Here is a 13,357-nt window from a genome sequence, read left to right as displayed (position 1 = left end):
CTACCAGTGAAACTCCACCATTGTCAGTTAATTTTTTTTTTAAATATATTTGTTGCCATAGCAAATAGAATTCTTAACATAGGATCTAAATAAAATGTTGTGCATAATCTCCATATTGCCATCTATCCATGTTACAAGTTTCATGAAAAATATGAAGAACTTTAAAGATATTGCAGGATCCAGAAAAGTGTGACGGACTGACAGACAGAGCGCAATCCATAACTTCCCTCTGGTTTCACCGGTAGGGGACAAAAATATTCAAATGCGCATGAAGTTGAGTTGACATGGCATACATATCACATGGTATACCTTGTCATCTACATGTGTACTGTCATAAACCCTGATTAACCGTCAAACATGCATTATTAGTGTGTCAAGCTCTCAGCTTCATTTAAATAATAATTAATTCCAGTCATCACTTTAAGCAGTCTGGCAAAGCATGTCTGATTTGTTTTAGTTGGCAAGATGATTTGTTAAAAGCATAACAATATAAAAGTGATCAGTCATAGGGAGTTCGCTCTTATATTAAACAGAGCTCTTCCAAGTTTAAGCTCTTGTTTTAATTTCACAGGAATTCCACAATAAATTACAGATCATGGTCTGTTGAATACTTTAGAGAAAGATCTAGGATCATAAGGTACAGGGTGCTGCTCAAAAGGGGCTGGGTGAAATAACAAGAGCTGTCAGAGGACAGTGCGCTCGACTATTCGAGTGCTTGACAGTATAACGTAAGCCATCATGGAGAGGGGGGGGGGGGATATAATGTGGGTGGGTGATCATTTAAAAGATGATCTTTCAAAAATAAGAAAAAAAAAAATTTTTGGAGTGCATTGTGGTATGTCAGGTAAGTGTTGTTTTGTCAAATATAACAGATTTATCAATAATATGCATATTCTAAGTATAAAAGGGGCCATAATTCTGTCAAAATGCTTGATACAGTTGTCAGCTCTTGTTTATAGGTTGGGGTCATGTTGGTAATCAAGTATGCACAATATGAAAGCAATGTGTCAAGGGACACAGGAAATATTTGGGGTAGTACGCAAACTTTAACATAGATTTATCAATAATATGCATATTTTAAGTATAAAAGGGGCCATAATTCTGTCAAAATGCTTGATACAGTTGTCTGCTCTTGTTAATAGGTTGGGGTCATGATGGTAAACAAGTACAGTCCAACCCCTACTTCCGGTCACCCATCATCGCCGGTCGCCCAGTGTAGGCGGCCGGTCTATGCCGCGACTGTCAATAAACACTATATAATGCACCCCTCTTAAGCGGTAACCCTGTTTCTCCTGCCAGCGGCCTACAATTTTGCATCACAAATGTTAAATTTCCCCATATGAGTGGTCACGCGCGAGTAAGTCAGTCATGTACATTGGCAAAATAACACTGACGCAACGGCGAAAAAATCGATACGTACTTCCATTCCAGTCTGTGGTTTAAGGCTCTGTAGTACTGAAGCCTGATGTGTGATAAACATTTTGACAGCCAGTTTGCAAATTGCTATTAATTAGCGGTGAATTATCGGGTTATCGGGTTAAAAGAAATATGTGACCGTTTGATCTTTTTGTTTGCGTATGTGCGAATATCACCTATTATTCCTGGAAAAGAGATTCTTAATTTATAATTTATTATTTGTAGCTGTTGAATCATACTATTTCAAGCACACATTTATGACAATTATTGGCTAATTAAAAGTTAAACAGAATAACGAAACTTTTAACCAAAATCAACTGATCTACATGTTCTCTGTGCTACAAAGTTCTTATCCAAAAATCAATACACACACGCTTTGCATGGGTATGGCGTGACATTGTACATTGGTGCATAATTTTCGCGCGCTTTTGTCGGGACAAAGGAAATACATGAGGACTTTTTTGATGCTAGATTTTGTAAACGTCTCGTAAACATAAAACAATCGGGAGTGTTTATTGGATTACAAATTAATTATTATCATTTGGGAATTAAACAAAACATTTATATTTGTTTTATATTTACAAAGATTTCAATATTAATTTTGATAAAACCCTTTACGGGGCGAAAAAATGTTTTTATAATATCATGCATGAAAAGCCCGATTACCAGGAGGATTTCACCCGGTTGCTATTATCAGTCTGTTAAGTATCTGGCCACGATTTTATCGTGGAGGAGATCACTGTCGGGACCAATTCATGCAGTGAGTATTACAACGCCATAAAACTGCAATAAACCAATTACATGTAAATTATTGATTGATAGTGACACGGGAGTTATTCACGCATAACTGATTCACAACTGTTTCCATCTTAAGTGCATAGGGGCCATACAACGCACATTGTGTAAACAATCAATCATGAGAATGATTCTTTTTCATTGAGTTTTATTCTGATGATGATGATGAGTTATTCACGCATAACTGATTCACAACTGTTCCCATCTTAAGTGCATAGGGGCCATACAATGCGCATTGTGTAAACAATGAATCATGAGAATGATTCTTTTTCATTAATTTTATTCTGATGATGATGATGATGATATTGACGATGATTAGAAAGATGAATAGAATATTTTTTTTATGAAAATGTTGTTTTATAGCTGATTTTAGAAAGGAAGAAATAAAATTATTTTAAGTCTATACATTGTTTAGTACATGTACACATATTTACCATTTTGTTTATACAAAAATTGAAAAGTTGGCCATGCATTAATCAACTCCAGACTCCCTATGACCCAACCCCCTCTTAAAAGGCCACCCAGCTTAAGCAGCCAATTTGGCCGTTTCCCTTGACTGGCTGCTTAAGAGGGGTTGGACTGTATGCAAAATATGAAAGCAATATGTCAAGGGAAAATGAAAATAATTGGGGTAGTACGCAAACTTTAACATTTGCACGCTCACGAAAACGGCAACGGCTACGCCGGGGTGAGTAAGGTAGCTCCACTATATATATTTCATATATAATAGTCGAGCTAAAAAAACATGCTGTTTCCAATAAGTTGATACATCTACGGAAATTCTTTTAGTCTTAACAATTTAAAACATATATGGAAATCTAAAAATCTTATTATTTAATCATCTACGTAATTTCCAGTCTTACACCTGTAAAAAAGGTTTTTAAGCAATGTAAATATATAAGTATTTGAAAACTTGCTAAAATTAATAATTTGCAAGATACTTTCATTTTTTGAGGAGCAGGTGGAGGAAACCAAAAGGTGCCCAGTCTGCACCAAGCAATTCACTATAGAAATTCCCTAGCTTATTGCAAGGGTAACAATGTGTTTTCTTCCAGTCATTCCAAAAAGTGCCTGACCATTGAACCTGACCAATGTTTTTAAGGCAGGTCCAATTGAAAATGCTATGTTGCTGGTCCGAATGTAGGGCAAATTATTCAAGAGCAAAAGTTTATTTATTTCATAGAATTAAAACCTGAAAATAAAAAAGAGCTAATATGAAGTATGAGCAGTAAAAAATACGTTGTATTTTTGCTCAAATTCATGAAATGTTATTACGCATGTGTACTGAACACTTCCTCCTATGAAAGTGAATATGGAGAAGAATTCATATAAGTTGTCAGTAAGTTGTTTTCTAATCCATTATTGTATGAATGTATTTCACATGTCATGCTCAAATTGTCATTATATTAATAAACACTGTTTAAACAAGTGAATACATGCATGTCGGTTAAACAAAAACATGTTCTGCAACTCCGATCCTTGTAATCAGGGTATTTACAGTTCGTTCCTGATCAAATATACGCTTAATAGTGCGTTTTCATTGATTTATACATCTTTGTTGCTAGTTTGTTGACATTTTAATTTAATTTTTAGTTGACATATAATTTCGAGACTGGGAAATATTTATAATTTATTATTACCAATCATTGCTTTGTGCTTTTAAAACTTAGTCTGTTAAATTATGTAATTGAAATCCCACATGTGTTATAATGTTTTAGGAACATCATTGATTCCTAACGAGTATAAATGTTTTTGTGTAAATATAATATATTTACATTCTTCAGTCACTGTCACACTTGACGACATGTATCAGTATCGTACAACATTTGTTTAAACAGCAATTTGCATACCAGTATACAATTATTGAATTTTCAATTGAGAAATTGCATTGCTTTTAACTAATTTTTAGTTGAAATATTCTTCTTTAAAATGATGTGTGTTGTGATTTGTTAGTGTTCATAGTTAAGTGTTGTTTATTTTCCATTCCATTTTTCCAATTATAATTATATCAATAAATTTGAGTCGATGACTTGATTTTACTGTCTTATGAATCCCAGTCTGGTCCTGCAAGTTTTTGAAGTCCACAGGACCGAATATACTTTTGGGAATGTCTGTTCTCCATAAAGCCAAGTCTTAGTTGGTTATATATGTTATGTGCAGCAGTTGCATATGCAAGAGTAATGAGACATACAAGATAGCAGTCAGCAATGCGTCAATTTGTCTGTCCAGACAACCCAAATTAACTTCAATTTTACTTTTGACTTCTAAGAGTTACATTGAGAGACAGGGTCTTACTTACGGCACACTGTCTGAAGGAGTATTTATATCAATTTTCAATATTGAAGTGGTGTTCGGAGAAAACTGGGCATAATGCATGTGCGTAAAGTGCCGTCCCAGATTAGCCTGTGCAGTTCGCACAGGCTAATCAGGGCAACACTTTCCCCCTAAATTGGATTTTTGCTAAGAATGACTTCATTTTAACGAAAAAAGCGGAAAGTGTCGTCCCTGATTAGACTGTGCGGACTGGAGTTTCAGTCTGGTCCAACTCAGACTGACAAGACGCACACACACTCATTAAAACAGAAAGCTACACCGTGCTCAACAAAAATGAAAAATGTCTATAAAAAATCAACAATACCTTTCTTTCAAAACAACTTTCTTTTTCCGAATACGACCACTTCTGCGTACATTGCAATCATCTTCTTCAACAGACTTTGTGGTTCTCTTAGATTCTACTTGTTTAGCTTCTTTAAGCTTGTTTTTATTAGTCTTCTTTTGCTTTCTTTCCTCTTTCTTTTTCTGTTTTAGCTCTTCTCTGTGTTTCTTTTCCTGAGCCCTGAAAAATCATTTTATAAACATGTATAGAGGTCATCAGAGCATCAAATAATAAAGAGAATTTAAGTTGTTTGACTTGTCTTCTAGAAGACTCAATCTATAAAGTAAAAATTTAATGAATCTTTTATTGGCATAAAGAAGAAATAGATGTGATTCAAATGAAAACTGTTCCCTATTAACCAAACAAATTTTACAATATCTGTGCTCGAAAATGAAAGCAAGTGCTTGAAGCATATCAATAATTTATTACTAGCCATTTATTGTTTAACTATGTGTAAACATTTTTACTTTTTCTCTTCTTTGGGCAGCTCTTTCTTGGGTAGTGGGTCCTCTTTATAAAGCCTGGTCCCATAGAAGTACCAGTAAGAAGACCCCTCCTTGTCCTTTCCCAGGGGCTCAACACGCATACTGTCACCTTCAAACCCCTAAAATACAAATATTCAAGCTTCATCCCCAATCCTCCCAAATTATGTTTCATATAAAGAAGCTGATGACTTTTTCATGCAATCTGCTTGTCTGATAATCACAATTATCAATGAAATACATGCTGAAGGCAATCATCATCAGAAACAGAAATCAGGGCCATTATTAAATAACTAGGTTCCATTCTTTATTTAAAATACTGTGAAACCTTTATTATTCGCCAAACATAAATTTTCGTTAAATTTAGTAGACTGCTTGACGAAAATAAGTTCCCTACGAATAACTATGTCCAAAGCAGTGTTTCAGATTGGATCACCCTCCGGCTTTTTGCCGATAAAATTTGAAACGGACCAAAGAAATTAAAGGCTCATAAAAGGTGATGATCCGTAATCATTACCGATTTTTTAAATATTTTTGGCATAGTTTATTTATAAAGGTTATCAACAAACAATATATATATGCTATTGTACATTACCATATAAAAAGAGCAATACAACATGTTTTTAGCTCAAAATACAGTGTCCTCTAAGACAATTGTGTTTACAAACAATCAGTTTATTTACATCGCTGTTTACTCTTGAAAGCGCTCCGGTGACTGAGGTCACCAAAATATATCGTTGATTTTCAAAGTTTTCTGGTATCACTCACAAAGTAGGTCTCTTCTAGATGGTTTAAATGTTTGTATTGATCTAATAATTTACTTTCTGTTGGTAAAAAGTTGTTTAAAATAGAATTTAGATTGAATTTTCTTTCGGCTATTTTTAGCATACATCTCCGCTTTGAGGCTACACACCATGTTAGTTGCAAAGTTGTAAACATATCTTCCAATTATGAAATGGGTATATCTTCCATAATTCTTGATAACGTTGCACCTAAGCTGAGTTATTATCATTTCTTATGCAAGAGTAGCTGAAATCCAGTATAAATAAGACCAGTTTATATGCACAATAATTGGACTAGTCAACTTGAACGAGCCTTAAATTTCAGTGCAGCGACCTGGGCTGTCAAATAAACCCTTTGTCGGAAACTTTCACCAGCACATTTCTGTAGCAATAAGTCGAGTCTTTTGGACGCTCAAATCTCAGAGTATTTTGTTTTTGTCTACAATAAAGGCGCTTAAAGAACATAGACATGCTTCTGAATCATACAGACACTTGGGGAAATAATGTCCGGAATACTTTGCCATTTATTGGATACAGTCGTGACAATATTTTCCATGACTGTGAATTTTTTGTGTTAATATCAGAACCATTACCAGCCAGCACAAGACTGGCTTCGATAGCATGATGAAGTTCACATGAGCTGCCCAAAGCAAATCTTGCATTCGCTCTTAAATGTTAGGATATCGTATCGGGGAAAATCACATGGAATACATTGTCACACAAAAAATAAAAAGATGCGTTGTATCTAATTAAATCTATGTTACCACCCACATCTAGCGTTGAAAATTTGGCAATCGCTATAAAAAACACAGATTTTGTATGTGTTCAACTTTTTTTTAAATATTTGTTGGTCTTGAGTGTTGATGGGGCTTTAAATACATATTGTCCACAAATAACTATAAAATGAATCATATCTTGTTAAATTTGTCAAAGCTGTGAATTATTCAAAAGATAGAGAGCACATAAATAGTAGCAGCATTAGTCGCTAAGGTTCTTCAGTCCCATAAATCAGTTAATTATAACAAATAACAATTAACTAGTATATGGCATACAATAATAAGGGAAAGCAACTATCATCTGATAAGACTAGTTAATTGGCATGTGATAAACATGGCTCACATCATGCAACTGACTCAAATTGCCCCACCACTATTGTCAGACAATTATTAAAAAACAAAGCAGAAAATGACTGATGCATTTTTCAATTATTTTTTTCAAAACCAGAAATTGGGAAATTCCATGTTGCAAGACAGAGCTGTGTTTGTGAAACACAATGACCCCTTCTGCGCCGCTTTGAAGCCGCACGGCAGGTATTTTAGACAAGAGGGCCATGATGGCCCTGAATCCCTCACCTGACTAACCTTGCTACATCAACTTAAATTCTATCAGACCCATATACAATCCCAAGCCAGATTTCATTAATTAATACATTCTGAAAAAAAATTCATTAAGACATGATGAAAACTGTGACCTCTTTCATCTACACAAGCTTTTACTAGAATTGGCCCGGTGACCTAATTTTTGACCCCAGATGACCCATATACAATCCAAAATCAGATATTATTAAGATAAACATTCTGACCAAATTTCATAAAGATTGGATGAAAACTGTGACCTCTATTGTCTACACAAGGTTTTTCTATTTTTTGATCTAATGAGCTAGTTTTTGACCCCAGATGACCCAAATACGATTCCAACCCAGATTTCATCAAGATAAACATTCTGACCAAATTTCATAAATATTGGATGAAAACTGTGACCTCTATTGTCTATACAAGGTTTTTATATTATTTGACCTAGTGACCTAGTTTTGACCCCAGATCACCCAAATACAATCCCAACCCAGATTTCATCAAGATTATCATTCTGACCAAATTTCATAAAGATTGTAGGAAAACTGTGACCTCTACTGTCTACATAAACAAATTGTTGACAGACACACGCGCGCACACCGGACGCCGGACATCACACGGTCACATAAGCTCACAATGTTACTTCGTGACAGGTTAGCAAAAAACAAGAGCACTGCATACGGGGGCCACCCTCGGCAACGGGTGCAGTTTTGAATAAATGAAAGCTTGTCAGATTATTTTATTTTATATTTTTTAAAGGTCACAGTGACCTTGACCTTTGACCTAGTGACCCAAAAATGGGTGCGGCATGTAAAACTCATCAAGTGCATCTACATATGAAGTTTCAAAGTTGTAGGTGGAAGCAATTTGATTTTAGAGCCAATGTTCAAAACCTTAACAAAATGTTAAGGTTTTAGCACGGCACGGACGTCGGACGACACGACGAGCTGGCTATGACAATACCTCAGGGTTTTCCGAAAATGCAGAGCTAAAAAGACCTTTGACCTTGGAGGATGACATTGACCTTGACCTTTCACTACTCAAAATGTAAAGCTCCATGAGATACACATGCATGCCAAATATTAAGTTGCTATCTTCAATATTGCAAAATTTATGACCAAGGTTAAAGTTTTGTGACAGACACACACACATACAATGACAGACAGACAAATAGACAGGCCAAAAACAATATACCCCCGATCATTCAATCAGCATAAAAAGTGAAAGCTGATGATGGTGATAATGCTAAAGATCTAGTCTAGGTTGGCGCTAAGGAAAAAAAATAAATAGCCAAATTTCAGCACTACGATAACGACCCACATTATAACCTTATTTCCTCAATGAACGACATAATCATTATCATGAATTTATAGGTATCAACAATGACTGTATTAAATTATCAATGAAGTCACATTTAAATACATTATTTGTTACCTGAAATCAAATAATTTCATGTTTTTTATTTTGCATTTATATTTATTTTCATGCACTGGCATAAACGGTATACAATGTCATAGGCGCTCGATGTCAATGACAATGTTTGTTTTTTTATTATTTTTTTTTAGTTACCCGTTGTTTATTATAATGCATACACATACTAAATTAATAAACATCTTCCAACAAAACGTCTTCTTAAAAGAGATAGTTCGACTATGTATGTATAGATGTTGACAATATCTATGTACTTAGTCGAACTATCTTTTTTTTAAGAAGACGTTTTGTCTGGTAACTAAAAAACAAATAAATAAAACATTGTCACTGACATCAAGCCCCAATGTACAATGTTATAACTTTAAGATATGCCCCGGTCTTTGATTGGGTGGGTCTTGCGTAACTCATATTCGCCACCCCCCCCTTTTCCCAATAATTTTTGCCCTAGTCTGGTGCTTCTTGATTCTTGAAAAATACATTTACTGCAATGTATTCATGAATTGACATATTTTTCTATTGTTGCAATATATAATTTATTCAAACGTACCGGTAAATTTGTAAGTCTTATTTACTGCATGTACTGAGCGGCTAGGCTATATTTAGTTACACATCGTCTGTTTTTACAAAAGCATGCTTTGCATGCGTAGAACTTGGCATTGCAGACGACAGCAATAATTTTGCGCTCTTTCTTATAACACGGGTTTTACATGGCATACCGGTATTAGTGCATAGTGAATAGTTATTATCATGTGGCTGTAGAAAAACGGTGTAAATCAGTTTTACAAATAGACATGATAAAATATACATGCACTGGATTTAATTTGTTACCGCATCAAATTATTAACGGATTTTGTTTTTCACAACTTACTCGCCGTAAGTAATTTTACACTGCTCACCAATTGCAATTAACTTCTCATAATTAATGATTGTTTACAGTACGGTAAATAGGTGTGATGATGATGCCCGAAACCGCCTTTAATATACTGCTTTATTTACCGGTTTTATATCACGTATTAATGCTACAACTGTGATTCATTGTTTATAAACCTGCGATAAACGCTTACTCTGTGACACACGTCAATCAAAAATAATAATCACTATATAACTCCGCCTCCATAAACTTTCTCGTAACCGATTGGACGTTAAATATCACAGTTTGGCGACTGGAAAGTTACCCGAAAATTTCCCGTGATGCATCTGGCAGCATACATGACTGTGTTATGTTGCTTGAATATACGATCCGGTTATCTCTTATCAGTGGACTATCTATTACCACCTGGAGCTTTTATGGCGATTGCATTTGGAAATCGGTACAGAGTTCTCTTTAAAAGTAAGGAATATTATATACTTATAGAGAATTATCAGGGTTTTTTGCAATCGCCATTTTAATTCACATTTTAATCTTTAATCGCCAGCAGAAAGATTCAATCGCCTTTGGCGATTTTGGCAATCGGAAACGCTAACATAGCTAGTTCTTAATGCTACCTTAAGTTGCTCAACAACATCTTCTGTATCTAATCTGAATTCACAGATGGCCAGTAAAAGCTCCACTTTCTCACGCAAGGTAAGTTGTTTGAATTCTGACTTTTCCAAGATAGGACTGGACGACCCATCCCATTTGTACTTGATAATGTCCTTCACATAAATATCATAATTTTCTGACCTGGAAAATAAGATTAATATAGTGTAGATTATATAACAAATTCAATAGGTATAAACTGATTTGAAAAAAAATAAATCAAGTCATGTAATATACCAGTCGTGATATTTTAATCAATATAAAATAATAATTGTAAAAAAATACGGTATTTTTTAATTTTTATTTTTTTCGTCATCACGGTTGACGGTCCCTTTAAGATGCTTCCACCAATTTTTAGTGATACATACATGTATTTTCAAGCTTTCAGACCTTTTTTGCAATTTATTGAAAATTATGCAATAAAATCACAATGTTGCAGTGATGCCGCAACAATAATATTCTACAAATGTAGATAAAAGTATGCCTGTAACAATAAGTGAACAACATACACAATTATTTCTTGTTCATGTGAGGAATAGAAAATACATTGTAATACCTCAGTAAATACGACAATGAATAATGCTTACGTGACATCCTTACGGCTATAACACCCATTTAGAAGTCTGCAAAGAATATCTCGAATAAATTCACTTCCCTCTTCTTCTTCAGAATTAATCAGTTCCCTTTCTAAGTCCTAAAAATACAGAAAATGTACAGGGCTTTCGCTCGACATGGAATCGGCAAGTTTTATAGTCAGATTGTGTTTGAATAAATTTTGAAGCATTGTATTGATAGGAATGCGTCAATTCCGACTTCAAATATCAGCATGGATTATAAGGATTCATCCATCACATATTGATGAAAAAAATATTGGACATCATATTGAACAAATTCTTTTTAAGTGACCTAAAGACTGCCATGAGGCGGGTAATGTTTTAAGCACTAACGCCATAAGACCAAGGTACATGTTCTTCAAATTAAGCACTGCATATGGGAAACTTCGTTTTAATTTCATCATTCCCGAAAGCATTTCAAGTCCACTGGCATACATTCCAGGTCTGAATTGGGACATTTCGTCAAAATAGTCAGGAACTTTGAAAGCTATGAAATCCGACCATTTACGAGCAAATCAGAGATTGGCTTAGGCAGCTTCGGAAGCACAACATAGTTCTTCTGACGCTGTCCACAGCCACTCTGCGCTTTGCTCATCATTGGATATCGTTGCAGGAAAAAAAATCGAGTAAATTGTCGCACAAAAAATAACAAGATGTGTTTGTGAAACACAATGTCCCCCTATATGACGTTTGACCTTGAAGGATGACCTTGACCTTGACACTTCACCACTCAAAATGTGCAGCTCCATGAGATACACATGCATTTCAAATATAAAATTGCTAGCTTTAATATTGCAGAAGTGACATTACATGAGCAATTTTGACCCATATATTTGACCTTGAAGGATGACCTTGACCTTTCACCACTCAAAATGTGCAGCTCCATGAGATACACATGCATGCCAAATATCAAGTTGCTATCTTCAATATTGCAAAAGTATTCATATAATAAGCGATTTGGGCCACATATATTTGACCTCTGACCTTGAAGGATGAACTTGACCGTTCACCACTCAAAATGTGCAGCTACATGAGATACACATGCATGCCAAATATCAAGTTGCTATCTTCAATATTGCAAAAGTACTCATAAAACGAGCGATTTTGTGCACATGATTTTGACCTCTGACCTTGAAGGATGACCTTGACCATGACCTTTCACCACTCAAAATGTGCAGCTCCATGAGATACACATGCATGCCAAATATCAAGTTGCTATCTTGAATATTGAAATACTGCAAAAGTGTACATTAAATGAGCGATTTTGACCTATATATTTGACCTTTGACCTTGAAGGATGATCTTGACCTTTCACCACTCAAAATGTGCAGCTCCATGAGATACATATACATGCCAAATATCAAGTTGCTATATTCAATATTGCAAAAGTTATTGCAAAAGTTATTGCAAATGTTAAAGTTGGCGCAAACCAACCAACAGACCAACCAACAGACCAACCAACCAACAGACAGGGCAAAAACAATATGTCCCCAACTACTATAGTGGAGGACATAAAAACGAGTATTTTGTATTTCGTTTTATCTATGCTACCATTCCATATCTAGACTTGAAATTTGGCTATTATTTATTAAGGAACACTGATTTTTTATGGCTTAACTTTATTTTACGAACTATTTTGTGAAATATTCATGGATTTTTAGAATTTATGTTACTTCAACCAGAAAATGAATATTGGCATGGGAGGAAGAGTTTGGGTGTGCACATGCATGTGCAATATTGTATCAACAGGGGTGTGATTGAGATGAAGTCGCATGGGAGGAAAATTATGCTAACAGACATTCCCAAAAGTGCCAGACCGTCCAACCTATAAAATTAAATGCTATGTCGCTGGTTCAAATGTTCAGTTAATAATTTAAGAGCAAAAGTTTATTTTTTTTATAGAATTAAAACCTGAAAATAAGAGAGCTTAATTGAAATATGAGCAGAAAAATTATGTCCAATTTTTGTTAACATTCATGAAATGTTACTGTGTGTGAGCACCTACATGTAACACTTCCTCATATGTAAATAAAAATGTCGTTTTTAACAAAAACATGCTCTGCAACTCAGATCATTGTAACTGGGGTGTATACAATTCGTTCCAGATCAAATTTACTCTTAATAATTCTTTTTCATTGATTTATGTATCTTTGTGGCCAGTTTGATGACATTTGTAGTAAAAATCTGAATTGTAATTAAATTTTGAAACTGGAAAATATTTGTCATTGAAATTTTCTAAATACTGATAATTGCTTTGTGCTTTTAAAACTTAGTCTGTTAAATTTTGTAATTGATATCCAACATGTGTTC

General features: G+C 34.7%; 2 protein-coding genes across 11 annotated transcripts in view; one reads left to right on the top strand and one right to left on the bottom strand.

Moving 5' to 3' along the window:
- LOC127836674 (ras-related GTP-binding protein A) overlaps nucleotides 1-13,357 on the top strand; it is a 378,726-nt gene that overhangs the window by 160,865 nt on the left and 204,504 nt on the right. The window lies entirely within an intron of this gene.
- The window catches only part of LOC127836334 (uncharacterized), a 493,739-nt gene that overhangs the window by 478,099 nt on the left and 2,283 nt on the right, over nucleotides 1-13,357 (bottom strand). For all 10 annotated transcript variants that reach the window (XR_008028727.1, XR_008028716.1, XR_008028731.1 and 7 more), the window contains exons 3-6: nucleotides 11,021-11,127; nucleotides 10,400-10,577; nucleotides 5,335-5,471; nucleotides 4,850-5,047 (exon numbers count right to left, since the gene is read on the bottom strand). Coding sequence is in view for 2 of the 10 variants with exons in the window: in XM_052362957.1 (XP_052218917.1) it covers nucleotides 4,850-5,047; nucleotides 5,335-5,471; nucleotides 10,400-10,577; nucleotides 11,021-11,127 (620 nt within the window). In the remaining 8 variants the exon portion in view is untranslated. The remainder of the gene's footprint in view (nucleotides 1-4,849; nucleotides 5,048-5,334; nucleotides 5,472-10,399; nucleotides 10,578-11,020; nucleotides 11,128-13,357) is intronic.

Source organism: Dreissena polymorpha, chromosome 1 (assembly GCF_020536995.1).
Source record: "Dreissena polymorpha isolate Duluth1 chromosome 1, UMN_Dpol_1.0, whole genome shotgun sequence".
In the NCBI taxonomy this organism is placed as follows: domain Eukaryota; kingdom Metazoa; phylum Mollusca; class Bivalvia; order Myida; family Dreissenidae; genus Dreissena; species Dreissena polymorpha.
This window is presented reverse-complemented; position numbering and strand designations above follow the sequence as displayed.